Below are 15,028 nucleotides of genomic sequence, written 5' to 3'. Positions count from 1 at the left end.
AAAAAAAAAAGATGTGGTGTATATATATACAGTGGAATTTTACTCAGCCATCAGAAAGGATGAAATCTTGCCATTTGCAACAACGTGGACGGAACCAGAGGGTATTATGCTAAGTAAACTAAGTCAGAGAAAGACAATCATCACATGATTTCACTCACGTGTGGAATTTAAGAAAAAAACAGATGAATGTAAGGTAAGGGGGAGAAAAAGAGAGTGAAGCATACCGTAAGAGACTTCTTTTTTTTAAAGATTATTTATTTGACAGAGAGAGACACAGAGAGAGCAGGAACACAAGCAGGGGGAGTGGGAGAGGGAGCAGCAGGCTTCCCGCGGAGCAGGGAGCCCGACTGAGAGACTCTGAACTCTAGGAAACAAACTGAGGACTGCTGGGGGGCAGGGGGGTGGGGGGTGGACACTGGGGAGGGCACGTGAAGCGATGAGCACGGGGTGCTGTATGGAAGTGACAAATCAGTAAATTCTACTCCTGACACCAATATTGCATTGTGTGTTAACTAACTAGAATTTAAATAAAAATTTGAAAAAAAATAAAGTACTGTGTCCACGTGCATTAGAAATTTCGTGAATCATCAAACCCGAGCCTTCAACAGTTCCTTTGTTCTCTTACTTAGGTTTGAAGAGACTGGTTTGATTTACGCAGAGAGTGCTGGTCCAAGCCCCAGAGAAGTCAGAGGTGCTCCGTGGGACAGCCGCTAACACAAGCGTCAGGACCGGCGTGCCAGTGGGAGGGACTCTGCCAGGACTGAAGGGCCCTGGCCCCCAAATCCCTGTGGGGCTGCACCAGTGGTAACTGCAGGCAGAGAGGACGATCACCTGGGAGTGAATCATGGCTACGGCTGACACGTGAAAGCCGAGCTCTACGGTGACGAGCAGACCACCGGCAGGAGAAGAACCCAGGAGCCCTCCTTAACGGGGTAGGAGGCAGCCAGGCAGCCAAGTGCTCAACGGGGGAGCCCGTTCACCCTGTCTGGGAGCTCAGGGTGGAGACACAGTGGCAGCAGGGTGCCCTGTGCCCAAAGATACACCTTACAAACCCAAATATCCTCACTTAAAAAGGAGCCAAAGTGTAGGATCCCAGACAACTAGCAGCAGTACTTTAACACAGAGGTAGCTGCTGGTCCCATGATACATACATTTTTAATCAGTTACAAAGTTCACTGAAAAGTTGTGGAAAACACAGAAAAGTAAAACAAGGAAGTAAACAGAAATCCCGTTACCTCGTTCTCCAGAGATAGTCAACACTTAGCACTGCTGCGTTTCCTTCCCACCTGTATTCTATTTGCCACGATGAACACTCAGGCGTGCACTCACACCCCCTGCAGACATGGCTGCGACCCGCCCGGTGGCATCCGCCCCTGCAGGCGTGCTCTTCCTGGACCGTGTGAAAATCCACCCCCTGTGCTAACCCGATCTCAAAATTTCTATAGTACTAGCTGTTTCTAACTTTACAAGAAACCACAACATTAAAATTACTATATATACATCTTTAGGGACGAGGTTTTCTCGAGGTAAATTCCTAAGAGATGGAAGCAGTGGGTCAAAGGAAACGAACACTTTACAGGTTCTCGTAAGCTGTCAAGCATTCTCCCCAAAGTGAAAGCAATCTGCGCTCCACTGGCAGCCGGAGGGTACCCATTTTGCCTGTCGACAATCCTGGGGTGCTGTGTCACCAGGGAAGCCACCAGATCAAGCCCCAACTGTGGCAACGGCACACACGGAACGGGCTCCTGGCGCCTCCAGGGGCAGCTGTGGCTGGAGGGCTGCCCCGGGCTGTGGCGCCCCCCCCCCCCCCCACCAATGGCCACTTTTCCAGGAAGCTCTTCATGTATGGAGGAACCCTTCCCTGTCCTGCATCTGCCCCCGGCTAGCTGCTTTTGACTGCGTTTGGTGGCGGCGTCTGCCGAGCAGTCCTTCACTCTGAGCCATATATGCTTGCGTTTTTCTTCTGGGTGATCTGGAGTTCCCCTCCTTTCTTTTTGTAAAGCTGTACTTGTCGGTGTGCCTGGGATCTGTGGTTGCAGCACACGGCACTGCCGGGAGAGCGCGAGGTGCAGCACAGCAGCAGTGGCAGAGCCCGCACCGCCTCCACCAGGCTTTCGGTGGGAATGGTGTGGAGCTGATCAACAGCACCTCCTGTTTACCCATGTCTTCTTTCACATGGGCCAGCAAAGGCCAAGAGCTCTCTTCCTAAGAGGCCCTGCCTTTCCAGGGCAGACTTCCAGCTGCTGTGGACTCTCCACCACCAGCATCTGAGCGTCTCGGTTGACACTGGCCACCATCTACTTATATTCCATCATAATATACAAAACCCGTCACCTGTTGACATTTGCTGAACCACCAGTGAGTTCCAGCTTGTTACTTGCCAAAAATCCCACACCAGAAGCAATAACCAACATTTAAAAATGCCCTGAGGGGGGCACCTGGTGGCTCAGTGGGTGAAGTGTCTACCTTCGGCACAGGTCATGATTCCTGGGTCCCGGGAGCAAGCCCCACATAGGGCTCCCTGCTCAGCAGGGAGTCTGCTTCTCCCTCTCCCTCTGCTGCTCCCTCTGCTCGTGACCTCTCTGTCAAATAAATAAAATCTTAAAAAAAAAAAAAGACACTCTTAACCATAGCAACAAACTGAGGGCTGCTGGAGGGGAGGTGGGTGGGGGATGGGGTAACTGGGCGATGGGCATTAAGGAGGGCATGTGACGGAATGAGCACTGGGTGTTATATGCAGCTGATAAATTACTGAACACTACATCTGAAACTAATGATGTACTATATGGTGACTGACTGAATTTAAATAAAACATTTCAAAAACGCCCAAAGGACACACTAAATTGAAGCATAAAATCCCCGTTATGCCGGCTCTAAACCCCAAGAGTGATTGCCACATAAGCTCACAAGTGTGTCCTCCTGGAAAAGTAATCCCGGAAGGAAGTGAAACTTGTCAATTCCAGCCGGTCCCAGGCCAGCCCGGAGCTGCCTGCATTACTCTCCCCCTAAAAATGCTGGTGTGGGATTCTTCACCAGGTTTTCATTAGTCATCAGAATGGCCCACCTCTGCCAGTCTGCAGCCCCTCTGACAAGGCAGCAGAGCAGATGGAAAGCAAGGGACAGACTCCTGATGTCACTGTTAACTGTACTGGGAGCTCCGGGTGCAGGTAGGGGACAAAGGACAGAGTGCTGTCCCCATCACAGCACGGAAAAGAAATCCACGGAGGCTGCAGAGAGGTGAGCAAAGCAGGCTGCCGCCATCTTTTAGAGTCAATGTTTCCCCCCCAGGGAGACTCCTTCACACACTCTGGGGGTGACACTATGGGCTTCATGGTGAGTGCCCTTTCACCATTGCTGGCACAGGGCCCAGAGGGGGCCGCCAGCCCACGCACACCGAGCCACCAGCCAGCGCCACCTTCCCTCTCAAGGGCCGGTAACCAGGCCTGGTAGTGACCCCGTGAAACAAGGGATCCCTCAAAGTATGGCAAATGGGGGTCCTGATTTTAATTTGTATATAGATAGCCATTTTCATTTTTGACTTAATTTCTACAGTGACTCACTAGGACAAATAATCTGGCTTATTTTATGGAAATGAGGTAGTTTCCTCTTAAAATGTATTTAAGCTTAAAAAGTAAAAATATCAAAAAATATAAAAAGCGTACATGGGACCTGGATACAGGAAACCATGCAGCTGGTACAAGAATGAAGTGGTTTAGGGAGCACACTGAGTGAGGGGTCCCTTCTGCAGACCACCAGACTCAGATGAGCTGAGCTGGGCCACATATCTGGGGACTCAAACCAGGGAGAAACAGTTTTAGACTTGGACACAAAACTGGAAACCTCCATTTTAATGGAAAATGTTTTGGAGAAAATGACTGAATGGACACCCAATAAAGAGCTCACGGGAAAGCCCACTGGGAAATGTGCCCGGGACATTGGGGAGGGTGAGCGACAGCAGGATGAGGCGTGCCCCTGGACTCCCAAGCAGGTGGGCACGTGCGGCCAGGGGTGATGGCAGCTGCACGTTCACATGGTCTGTCCTTCACGATCTTTTTCGTTCTTTACAAAGTTTTCCAAACTTTCCTACACCATCACGTTTTATATCTATTACAGAAAACCCCAAATGTTATTTTAAAAATGTTTCTCCTTCTGCAGAGATCTTCTGCTATGTTGACTAGCACACACGCTCAGGAATTTTACTCATACTTGGTCCGAAAAAGGAAGAAGCTCCCGGGCTCTGACCGGCGCTGCCGCGGTGCCAAGTGGCTTGTATGGCCGCTGATGCCGACCCTCAGCTGCCTCTCGGCCCCACACCGGCAGGGACAGGAGAGAAGTCGCTTTGCGAGGGTAAGCTGAACACGACCCAGTCTGTAAGGAAGCAGGGCCAGCGCGGCTGTGCTCTGAAACCCTGGGAGGCCGCACCCCTGCCCCGGAGCCTAGGACCTGGAGGCGGCAGGGCTGGCGTCACACGGGTGCCCCTGGCCCATGGCTCTACCCCTGGTTTTGGAGAGAAGCCAGGCCCCGGAGGCCGACAAACTGACAAACACTGCACCAAAATGACAAGGAGTTTGTTTTCCTGTCCCGTGCCGGCAGGCCGGGAGATGCAGGGGAAGGCAGGGCTGCTGGCAAGGGAGGGCCGCAGTCCGGAGCTGCGGCATCAGGCCGGCATTTGCAGAAAACCTTCTCAACAGGGAGGGGGAACAGGCCTCGACCGCGGAGGAAGGGGCCTCCCCAGCACAGCCGCAGCACACTCTATCTTCCAGGCTCTGACCCTCTGTTCAAGGCCTAGGAAGAGACTCCGGGAGCAAAGGTCAGCTGCAAGGCCTGCCAAACACAAACGTCAGAACAAAACACAACAAAGGGGCCCAGACGATGCATGACACGCCTCTCATGTCACATCAGCAGACAGAGGCATGAGGTGCCAGTGACGTAAGGCAGCAACCCCAAGGTGTTTGGAAACTCCGAGTGGAGCGGCTGCCAAGTTTGGGGTCAAAGATAAAACAAGAGAGAAAACATAAAGGTGTTCTTCTAAAATCAAAAAGGCTGGCATCTAATAAAGATCCAGGAAAAGGGAATTAGAAGTGACTAAACCTGTTCACACTCACGTCACAGCACCTTTCACGGGAGAGTTTTGCCGCGACTGCATTCTGGAAGCCTCTGTGGGGCCTTCGATGGAAACCTGCGCCGTGATCACCTCCCCTAAGCCTGGGCAGAAACCACCCACGGGGGTCCACGCGGCTGGGGGCTGCCACACCCCTCCCCTGGACTTCTGGGTGGGCCCCCAAAATGTACCCTGCTGGCTGCAGCCCTTCCTGCCCAGCACCATGCCTGCCAGTGTGTGTGGGGGGGGTACACCTGCCAGTGCCGAGACTGCGAGCGCTGCCAAGGCATCTCTCCCTCTGGAATGCCCACCTTGCATGGGAATCCCACTTCTTCCCGGTCTCGGACTATCATGAGTTATGACACACCCCAGCGGGCTATAACCCCTCCTCCAGCCTCCGCCAGGCTGTCTGCCCTCTCTTAGGGACGGACACACAAGTAAGATGTGTGAGAATTTAGATCTCCTGTTCACGGTTCTCAGCCTAGTGCCCCCACAGGCCCTGACGGAAGCCTGTCACACAGGCCAATGCCTCAGGGAGGCACGCAGCAGTGCCCCAGAACCCTGATAATTCCAGGGGCCGGTCACTGCCATGGACAGTCCTCCCCGGGGTGGGGGGTGGGAGGGCAGAACAGACAGGCTTTCCCTAGTGAGCCGGCACGTGGCGACAGACCCATAACTTCCACTCTCCAGTTGTGAAAGCATCCTTGAACTTAATGAGGAACAAGTAAACCCGAGAGAAACGTGATTGCCAGCAGGGTACACGCAAGCTCCCACCCATTTCCACTTTAATTTCTGGGTGAACAGAAAGAAAAAAAAGTCTACTGTTTCAAGCGCTGGGCAAGCGGCATTCACACACATGTTCTAACCGCTGCAAGGCCCCTGATGTTGCCTGAGGCTCCTTACGGCTCCTGCCCCCGCAGCCTCCCCTGTGAGGAACCAAAAGCTGCCGCTGGGGGCAGGTCGTGCTCCAGGAGGCTCAGCAGCAAGTCCTTCAACCTCACAGCCGCCATCTGTGTCCACCTCTATCTCTCCAACTCCCATTGCCACGAGAGGTCCGGGCTTAGATCTCAATACACGGGAGAATGCTATTATCTGCCTTTTTGTCTTTATCAGTTGGGCAACTTCTGGATCATTCAGTAGCTTAAAAATGCCCCAGGCACAATGACTTTCTCGGAGGCAGGCAGTTCAGCTGTGCCCAGGACAGACGAGAGGTCAGCACAGTGAACTGAGATTTATTACATCTCCAGGCGAGTGCCTTTTGCCCTAACAGAAGATCAGTGACTGTTTTAAAACCCAGCCTAAGTGCCAGGGAACCAACGCTGAGCAATCTCCGAGCGCCTGGCTCATCAGGAAGCATGAAACGTCACGCAGCTGGGAGCAGAGTGGGAGGCCGGGGCGACCTGCCATCTCCCGGCCACAGGACAACGCCCACCTGCTTCCGTGGGGCCACGCACATCCTGCGAGGTTCCTGACAGCCATCCAGGTGTGGTCGTCGGACACACTCAGGGGCAGCAAAGGTGTGTGACACCACCACATCGGTCTAGGGCCGTGTGAGCAACTTGTAATGTTCAAATTCATGAACCCGACGAACTGCAACACGTAAGCTGTGGGAGGGACTGAGGAACCATGCTGCCAAGGTGAGGGGAACAGGAAGCTGGAGGGGAGAGGTGTGCTCAGGGAACTGGGAGGGGGAGTCACCAAAAGCAGAAAGAAACCCAATGTGTAGTTTTTGCCAAGAAGACAGCTGACTGGAGTGAGGTCGCCTTCTCTCTAGGATGGCAGAAGGCCACGCAGCCTCGGATAGGTGACGGTGAGCCTGAGCTGGACAGAGACGCACAAGGCAGCGGTCCTAGCACAGCTCACGTAGCTACAAATCCAGCTCCCTTGCCTTGGCACGTCCCAGCCTCTGAGGGCGAGTCCAGAGCCATGGGCCCCTGTGAGGGGCTCAGGGTCCCCTGTGAAGAAGGCTGTGAGCGCCTGCCCACTGCCAAGCCCCCGGGGCCCCTGACGTGCCCCACACTGGATGCTGACAGGCTGCACGCAGGCTGCTGGGGTCCCGAGACAAGGAGCCCTCGCAGGAGCCGGCGGTCTTCAGGGAGTGCAAAGCAGCCTGGCCGGAACACGGCTCCCTCGTGAGGATGCAGGAAAGCTCCCAGGAGGTAAGGAGCCTGCCCTTTCAACCCCAAGGGGCGCCAAACCTCACCTGTGCATCTGAACACTGAGCGAGCAGCTTTTAAGATGACAGGCTGTCTGGGCAATCCCTCCAGGAAGAGCCCAATTACTATCTTTATCTAGGATGAAATTAATTTGCGTACGCCAAAGAACATCCTAATTACCCACCTCAGCTCCACCCGGTGCAGCACACCCACTGGCTTGGCTGTAAAGATTAGAAGGAGGTTTCACAAAAGGGATTTCCCTCTACTTACATAGATGCCTTCTACAGAATTGCTTACAAGGTTCTGCTCAAGTCTAAAAGCAGCCCAGATACAGGAGCAGGCAAGAGCTCTCCAAAGGCCTAATTCCAGAGGGTAAACCTAAATGGAGAGAGAGACACGTCTCTCCACACAGCGACGCTGCATCGAGCCTCTGAACTCTAGAGGAAAGCTGGTCAGAAACCCCAGAGGGAGATGTTCCACAGAAGACCGCTCACCAAGTAACCGCCTGAGAGCGGCCCACTTGGGCGGGGCGGGGGGAGAAGGGCAGGAGAGAGGGCTGATGGCGGGGGGCGGCTAAGACACAGGGAGCCTGGCACCCTGCTGGCACGTGGCGCCAGTCCTCGCCGCGCCTCACCCCGCTGTGCCGTGTCTGTCCCCCCTGGGGAATGGGCGGTCTGGGTTTCGAGAGCTCTTGCTGGTCACAGACAGACCACACCGAGTTTATCATCACCGACTCCCATGTGTGCCCGCTGGACTCTGCAAGGAGCATTCCGGGCAGATTCGACCCCACTGCTGAGTCCCTTGTGCACCAGCTAAGATGAAAGCTTCCTACTCTGCCCTGAATGCAGTCATGGCTGTCTCCTACTTTAGGCGAGAAAAGTTCTTTGTATCCAGCTGTTGATGTAAAATTCCCAACCTGTCCTAGGTAAGTAAACTCACCTAAAAAAGGGAGCTCACACAAATATTTTACTGCAGGGAAATTCAGCCACCTCCTGAAGTGGTCACGTCAGCTCCGGCTTCTCCAAGGAAAAGGAAACAGGAGGACCGTGCTGGAAATTCTGCTCCGGGGAAACCCTAGCCCTTCACCCTGGCAGCAGGGCTCGTAGGGTTCCAGCCAGGGTGATCACAGATGGGGTTCAAGACTCCTTGGCACCACCGAGACAGGCTGAATCCAGACAAAGTGACAGGTGCGCCTGCCTCTGCCCACAGGAGCGTGAATGAGGGTCCAGGGAAGAAGGAGGATGTGAGCCTAGCAGAAGGAAGCAGACACCAGTGGAGAGCAGGCCTGCCCGGTTTGGTGAGAAAGCTGCACCTCATTTCAGGAAGAATCCACTCAGTCAAGCCTCCTGAACCCGCCCCGATGGCTCAGCGGTGTTCTCACTGACCCCGTCCCTCACCCGAAGGTCCACAGTTGTGCAAAGTTAGGGTGTGGAGGCTGTTCTTCACATGGATCTGGTGCTTGGCAGCTAAGCCAATGAATGCTCCTGCCTTTTGAGCAGTCTTTTTGGGTTCACGTGGACACTCCTCTCTGGAGGGGTCAGGCAGCATCGGGAACGTCTGTCCCATGCGTTAGCAACAAGCACAGATGGACACAGCCACCTGTGCAGCTGTCCTCCCTCCAACAGGCTCTCTCTAAAAGCACACTCAAGTGTGTAAAAATGTCCCTGAGCTGGAAATACAGACACCTGACTTGGAGCTACCTGGCTTCTTGGAAACAAGCAGAACATGTGAATAGGAGTGAGGGAAAGCGGTCCGTAGCCAGAGTAAATATGAGTAAATATGCTCGTAAGTCATCAAACCCCTGGAGTGGACCGGCTGATGTGATTTGGAAATCCACAGAGTTACAAGGGCAGGGTGACATCCTACACACCATCTGCCCACCTCTCCTGTCTCTCTCCTTCCAAAACCAGGCGTCTGGATATGCACGAAAACAGCTGTTTTAGGAATCTGGAAAGCAGCATGAGTTAGTTCTGTCTGCAGAACTCAGTCTGCAATTTCATCAATCCTACAACGTGCTATGACAGAAAAAGTAAAACTGGAGGCTGCTACCAAACCCAAAACTCATTGACAGTACCATCAAGTGTCTGTGGGCTCCAGCTCTGTGCCAGGCCCTGAGATGAGGCCTGATGCCGCGGTGCCCTGCAGGGGACTGCACTATAGAAGGCAACAGGTGATAACATACACGTAGACAGTAATGTGTGACATGAGGGAGTGATAAGAGCCATGAGGAACTATCGAGCAGGGTGGGAAGACAGGAGTGAGCGGGGAGGCCTCTTTGAGCAGCAAGATCTGAGCAAAGTCCTGGAGATAAGGAGGGCCAGCAGGGGCAGGAGACGGCTGGAGCGCAGGCTGGAGGAGCGGCAAAGCAGGTGGTGTGAGCAGAGGGAGCTGGGCTCCTACTCTAGCAATGCTCCCAGAAAGGCCACAGCCTCACCACCGAGTCCACACGGGAAACCGCACATCTCAGGGAAAAGGGCTTCTATCAAAACGGGGCTTCAGTGGACCAACAGGAATATCAAAATCAAGCTCTGCCATTCAAATGAAGTTTTAAATTTCAAGACAGCGTAGTGATTGCTGCAACACAAAGAGTCATCAAAGCAGTCTGTTAATGAATGGTTTCAGTGCACCCAGAATATGTGATTCACTCTGAATATTCTTTAAAAACATTACTTTGCCCAATGTATGAAAAAAATATAGCAAATTTAGTGAGGACAATTTATTGTGATCTGGAGGATGAGAACAGTCAAAACTGGTGCTCACACAGACTAAGTGTCCTGCTGTTTTACTGTCAGAAACACAGCGGCACAAGAAAGGGGCTGGTCTGATCATACAGGAGAGCCTGGCTTCATCCACCAAAAATACAAAGGACACAACTGTCAACATAAAAAAAAAAAAACCTGTTGCATTGTTATACACTAACAACCTGAAAAAAACAATAAAGGAAACAATCTCATTAACAATTGCACAAAAATAATAATATACTGGGGGCACCTGGGTGGCTCAGTCGTTAAGCGTCTGCCTTCGGCTCAGGTCATGATCCCAGGGTCCTGGGATCGAGCCCCGCACCGGGCTCCCTGCTCAGCGGGGAGTCTGCTTCTCCCTCTCCCTCTGTCCCTCTCTGTCCCTACTCATGCTCTTGGTCTCTTGCTTTCAAATACATAAATAAAAGTCTTAAAAAAATAGTAAAATACCTAGAAATAAATTGAGCCAAGGGGGGTAAAAGAGCTATACGCTGAAAATTACAAGAAATTAATGAAAGAAACTGAAGACCACACAAATAAAGGGAAATATATCCCATGTTCACAGACTGGAAGAAATGATACTATAAAAATGTCCCTAGTACCCAAAGCCACCTACAGATTCAATGCAATCCCTATCAAAATTCCAATGATATTTTTCATCAGAAATAGAAACAACAATCATACAATTTATATGGAACCACAAAAGACCCCAAACACCCAAAGCAACCCTGAGCAAGAACAAAGCTGGAGGCATCACACTTCCTGATTTCAAACTGTATCACAAAGTTTCAGTCATCAAAAGTGTATGGTATTGGCGTAACAGATCATAACAGATCAGGGTGCCTGGCTGGCTCAGTCAACAGAGCGTAGGACTCTTGATCGCAGGGTCGTGAGTTCAGGCCCCATGTTGGGTGCAGAGATTACTTAAAAAAACCCAAAAAAACAAAAAACCAAAACAGACATGGATCAACGGAACAGAACTGAAAGCCCAGAAATAAATCCACACATATATGGTCAATCACAACAAAGAAGGCAAGAATATACAATGGGGAAAGGACAGTCTCTTCCATAAATGGTCTTGGGAACAGTGGACAGACACATGCAGAAGAATGAAACTGGACCCCATCTCACACTGTGCACAAAAACTAACTCTAGGTGGATTAAAGACTAGAAATGATAGAAGACCTGAAACCATAAAGTTCCTAGAAGAAAACACAGGAACAAAGCTCCTTGACACGGGTCTCAGTAATGACTGTCCGATCAGGACACCAACAGTACAGGAAACAAGATCAAAAATAAATAAGTGCCATCACTGAACTCTACCCCTGAAACTGATAATACACTATATGTTAATGAACTGAATTTAAATACATAATAAATATATATTTGGAAATGGAAAAATGAATTATTACTGCATTCAATTAAAAAGCTTTTGCACAGAACAAAATAATAAAATGAAAAGACAACCTACCGAATGAGAAAAAATATTTGCAAATCATCCATCTGATAAAGGATTAACATACAAAATATGTAAGAGATTCGTACAACTCAATAGCCAAAAGCAATCCGATTTAAAAATGGGCAACTTCCTGACCAGACATTTTCCAAAAGAGGACATCCAGATGGCCAACAGGTACATGAAAGAATGCTTCACCACCACTAATTATCAGGGATGTGCGGATCAAACCCACGAGGAGGTATCATGTCCCACCTCTTACAATGGCTGTCAACCAAAGCTGAATTGGTAACAATGCCAGTGAGGGTGAGGAAAGGGAGGCCTGAGGCACCAGAACTACTATGTGACCCAGCAACCACTTCTGGGTAAGTATCTGAAAGAAATGAAAAGAGATGCCCGCACTCTGCCACCCTCCTCAGCCTTCTTCTCAACGGGAGCAAACGGGCAGGTGAACAGGCGGAGAAAACAGGGGTGAGCCGCATGACGGACTATTACTCAGCCATAAAAAGGAGGACATCCTGCCATTTGTGAGGGCCCGGACGGGCCCTGAGAAACAAGGCTAACTACAGTAAGTCAGACAAAGAAAGACTCTCTATTCTCACTGCACATGCTCACTTACATGTGGCATCTAAGCCGAACTCAGAGACGGAGAGCAGAATGGTGGCTGCCATGTGCCGGGGTGCCGGAAATGGGGAGCTGCTTGTCAGACGGTACTCATTTCCACTTACAGGGTGAGGAAGTTCTGGGGATCTCATGTACACCTCGGGGGCTGTGGCGAGCAATTCTGTCTCGTGTACTGGAAAGCCGCGGAGAGAGCTCATCTTAAATGTTCTCCCCACACACACGGAGAAGGCAGTCACGTGAGGTGATGCTGGTGCTAACTCACTGCGGAGACCATTCTGCAGCACTATGCCTATCCACTCATCACACTGTATATTTTAGGTTTGTACAATGCTACATGTCAACTGCATCTAATAAAGCTGGAATATAAAATAAGAGGCTTTCCCTCAAAAAAAAAAAAAAAGACATCATCAAGAAAGCAAAACCGACAACGCAAAGTATGGGGGGGGCATGCACGTGCAAGTTGGGTATCTGACAAGGCGTTTGTACCTGGAATATATAAAACTCAGTGATAAAGACAATGAGCAAATAGTAAAATAAAAAAGTGGGCAAAGGATCTGAATAGACGTTTCTCTAAAGAACATACACCAAGAAGCACATGAAAAGATGCTCAGGAAAATGAAAATCAAGCCACGGTGAGCTACCATTTCATGCCCAGTAGGACAGCTATAATAAAAAAAAAAAGACGGGCAATAATACATAATCTGGAGGAAACTGAAAACCTCACACATTTCTGGTGGGAATGTAAACTGATGCAGCTATGCAGGAAGATTCTAGAAATTCCTCAAACGGTTAAACATAGTTATCACATGACCCAGCAATTCCACTCCTAGGTGTATACCCAAGGGAAGTGAAAACGATTTTCACACAAAAACTTGTACCCGAATGCTCATACTCACAGTAGCCAAAAGGTAGAAATAACCTAAATGTCCATCAACAAACAGGTAAACAAAATGCTGTATGCACACATCCACACAATGGAATATTATTCAGCACAAAAGGGAGTGAAGTATGGATACGTGAACTTCGGAAAGCATCTTGCCAAGTGAAAGGAGCCAATCACAAGAGACCACATGTTGTGTGATCCCATTTACGTGAAATGTCCAAAATAAGGAAACCTATAGAGACAGAAAGTGGGTTAGTGGCTGCCAAGGGCTGGGAGGCGTTTGGCGACAATGAGTATGAGGCACAGAGGTGCTTTAGTACTGTGAGTGCACCACACACCACTGACTTTGTCCACTTTGAACAGAGGTGCTACAGGGCGTGCAGACTTCATCTCACGAGGCTGTAAACACACAGACAAAACTTACTCCAATTCCATGATTTTCTGAGGACCGCCTGTCCTGCTCTAGTATTCAAATATACATATGCACATATTTTATTTATTTTTAAAAGACTTATCTTAGAGAGAGAGAGGAAGAGAGGGAGCAAGTGATGGGAGGGGCAGAGGGAGAGAAAATCTCAAGGAGACTCCACACTGAACATGGAGCCTCACGCAGGGCTCAATCCCGAGACCCTGAGATCATGACCTGAGCCGAAATCACAAGTCGGACGCTCAACCGACAGAGCCACCCAGGCGTCCCCTGTCTGCATTTTAAACAAGTGCTTTATGAAGGCCCAGAACCTGCCCTGCCTCTTGGGCCCCTCTGTGCTGCCTGTTGTCAGCGCCCACCCCAGTGGTCACCCTGGCAGCTCTCCGGACGCAGCCCAGCACCATGACTAGCGCCCAGAGAACCAGCTAACTGGAGGCCTGCCCTCCGCCACGAGACACCAGAGTGCCACCCGGTGGCCGGCAACCTCCCACCCCCTCTGCCAAAGCAGGGGGACTGGGAATTCACAACTTCCCTGATTCAGGGTGATGATAAGGAGCACTCGGTGCGCATTTCCACCGTAACACACACGGTACAGGATGGGGTGGCACCTGCTCCTCAAAACACATCATTTCCCAGTAACGACTGTGGGACTGTAGGCACCGGGCTACGGGAAGCAGACAGGACCCGTGACCAGCTGGTGAGCCCCCTCCTCTCCGGCCCCGGGGGCCACCATCCCAGAGCCCAGCGGGCGGACGGCTTACCTGGGCGGCTGTGGGGAGCGGGGCTTCGGCTTCTCTTTCTCCTTCTCACGCTCCTTCTCCCGGTCGCGGTCTCTGTGCTGTCGGTCCTTCTCATCCCGCTTGGCTCGCTCTCTCTCCCACTCCTCTTTCCTCCGCTGCCGCTCTTTGTCGCGCTCCCGCTCGCGCTCCCGCTCGCGCTCCCGCTGCCGGCGCTCCCGCTCGCGGTCCCGCTCGCGCTCGCGCTCGCGCTCCCGCTGCCGGTTCTCCCGCTCCCGCTCGCGCTCCCGGTCCTAAAGCCAAACACACGTGCTGGGTGGCACCTGGCACCGAGTGCAGGCAGCACACTGAAGGCCACAGGGAATGATCTCAAGTGCTCACTCTGTTCCCAAGTTTCTCCTTAAAACAGCGTTAGGCCATGAGCCAGATGCCAGCTTGGGACCCAACCTAAAGGTTCAGCACCACCCGCCTCCCGCCTCAGCCCTTCCAGTGAGGGGTGGACACGACCTGGCAAGGCCTCTCATGGGCTCGGACCAAAGCACTCTGCTTGGTGGAGTCTGGTACAGAGGGGGCGCTCCCAAGTGGTGGCCCTTGCTTTCCTATGCACAACCCTTGAACATCTTTCTAAACCAGTCTGCACTCATCTGTTCATTTCCACTAATATTCAAAGTTAAAACGGTAAAGCCCAAATCACAGCCCAAAGATGGGTTTTGGGCTCCAAGGAGCCTTGTGGGGAAATGAAGCATGTTCCTGCTCCTTCCCTGGCCCGCACCCTTGGACATGGTGGGGGAGAGAGGCGACGGAATGGGTGCTTGCGGCACCCGTACCCCGGCAGCCCGGCCCCACCGATGCTCTATCAGGGAGAGAGGCACATGATGGTCAACCACGGTCCGACCATCCATG

At 51.6% G+C, this 15,028-nt stretch overlaps 1 protein-coding gene across 5 annotated transcripts in view; it reads right to left on the bottom strand.

Annotated features, from left to right (window-relative positions):
• The window catches only part of ZC3H18 (zinc finger CCCH-type containing 18), a 60,230-nt gene that overhangs the window by 11,157 nt on the left and 34,045 nt on the right, over positions 1-15,028 (bottom strand). For all 5 annotated transcript variants that reach the window (XM_088027533.1, XM_088027532.1, XM_088027534.1 and 2 more), the window contains one exon: positions 14,150-14,418. In XM_088027533.1, coding sequence (XP_087883659.1) covers positions 14,150-14,418 — 269 coding nt within the window. The remainder of the gene's footprint in view (positions 1-14,149; positions 14,419-15,028) is intronic.

This window comes from Eumetopias jubatus, unplaced genomic scaffold (genome assembly GCF_037043125.1).
Source record: "Eumetopias jubatus isolate StellerSeaLion01/CBP00866 unplaced genomic scaffold, mEumJub1_p1.0 scaffold_10, whole genome shotgun sequence".
NCBI lineage: Eukaryota > Metazoa > Chordata > Mammalia > Carnivora > Otariidae > Eumetopias > Eumetopias jubatus.
Note: the sequence above shows the minus strand (reverse complement) of the source record. Positions and strands in the feature narration are given on the sequence as shown.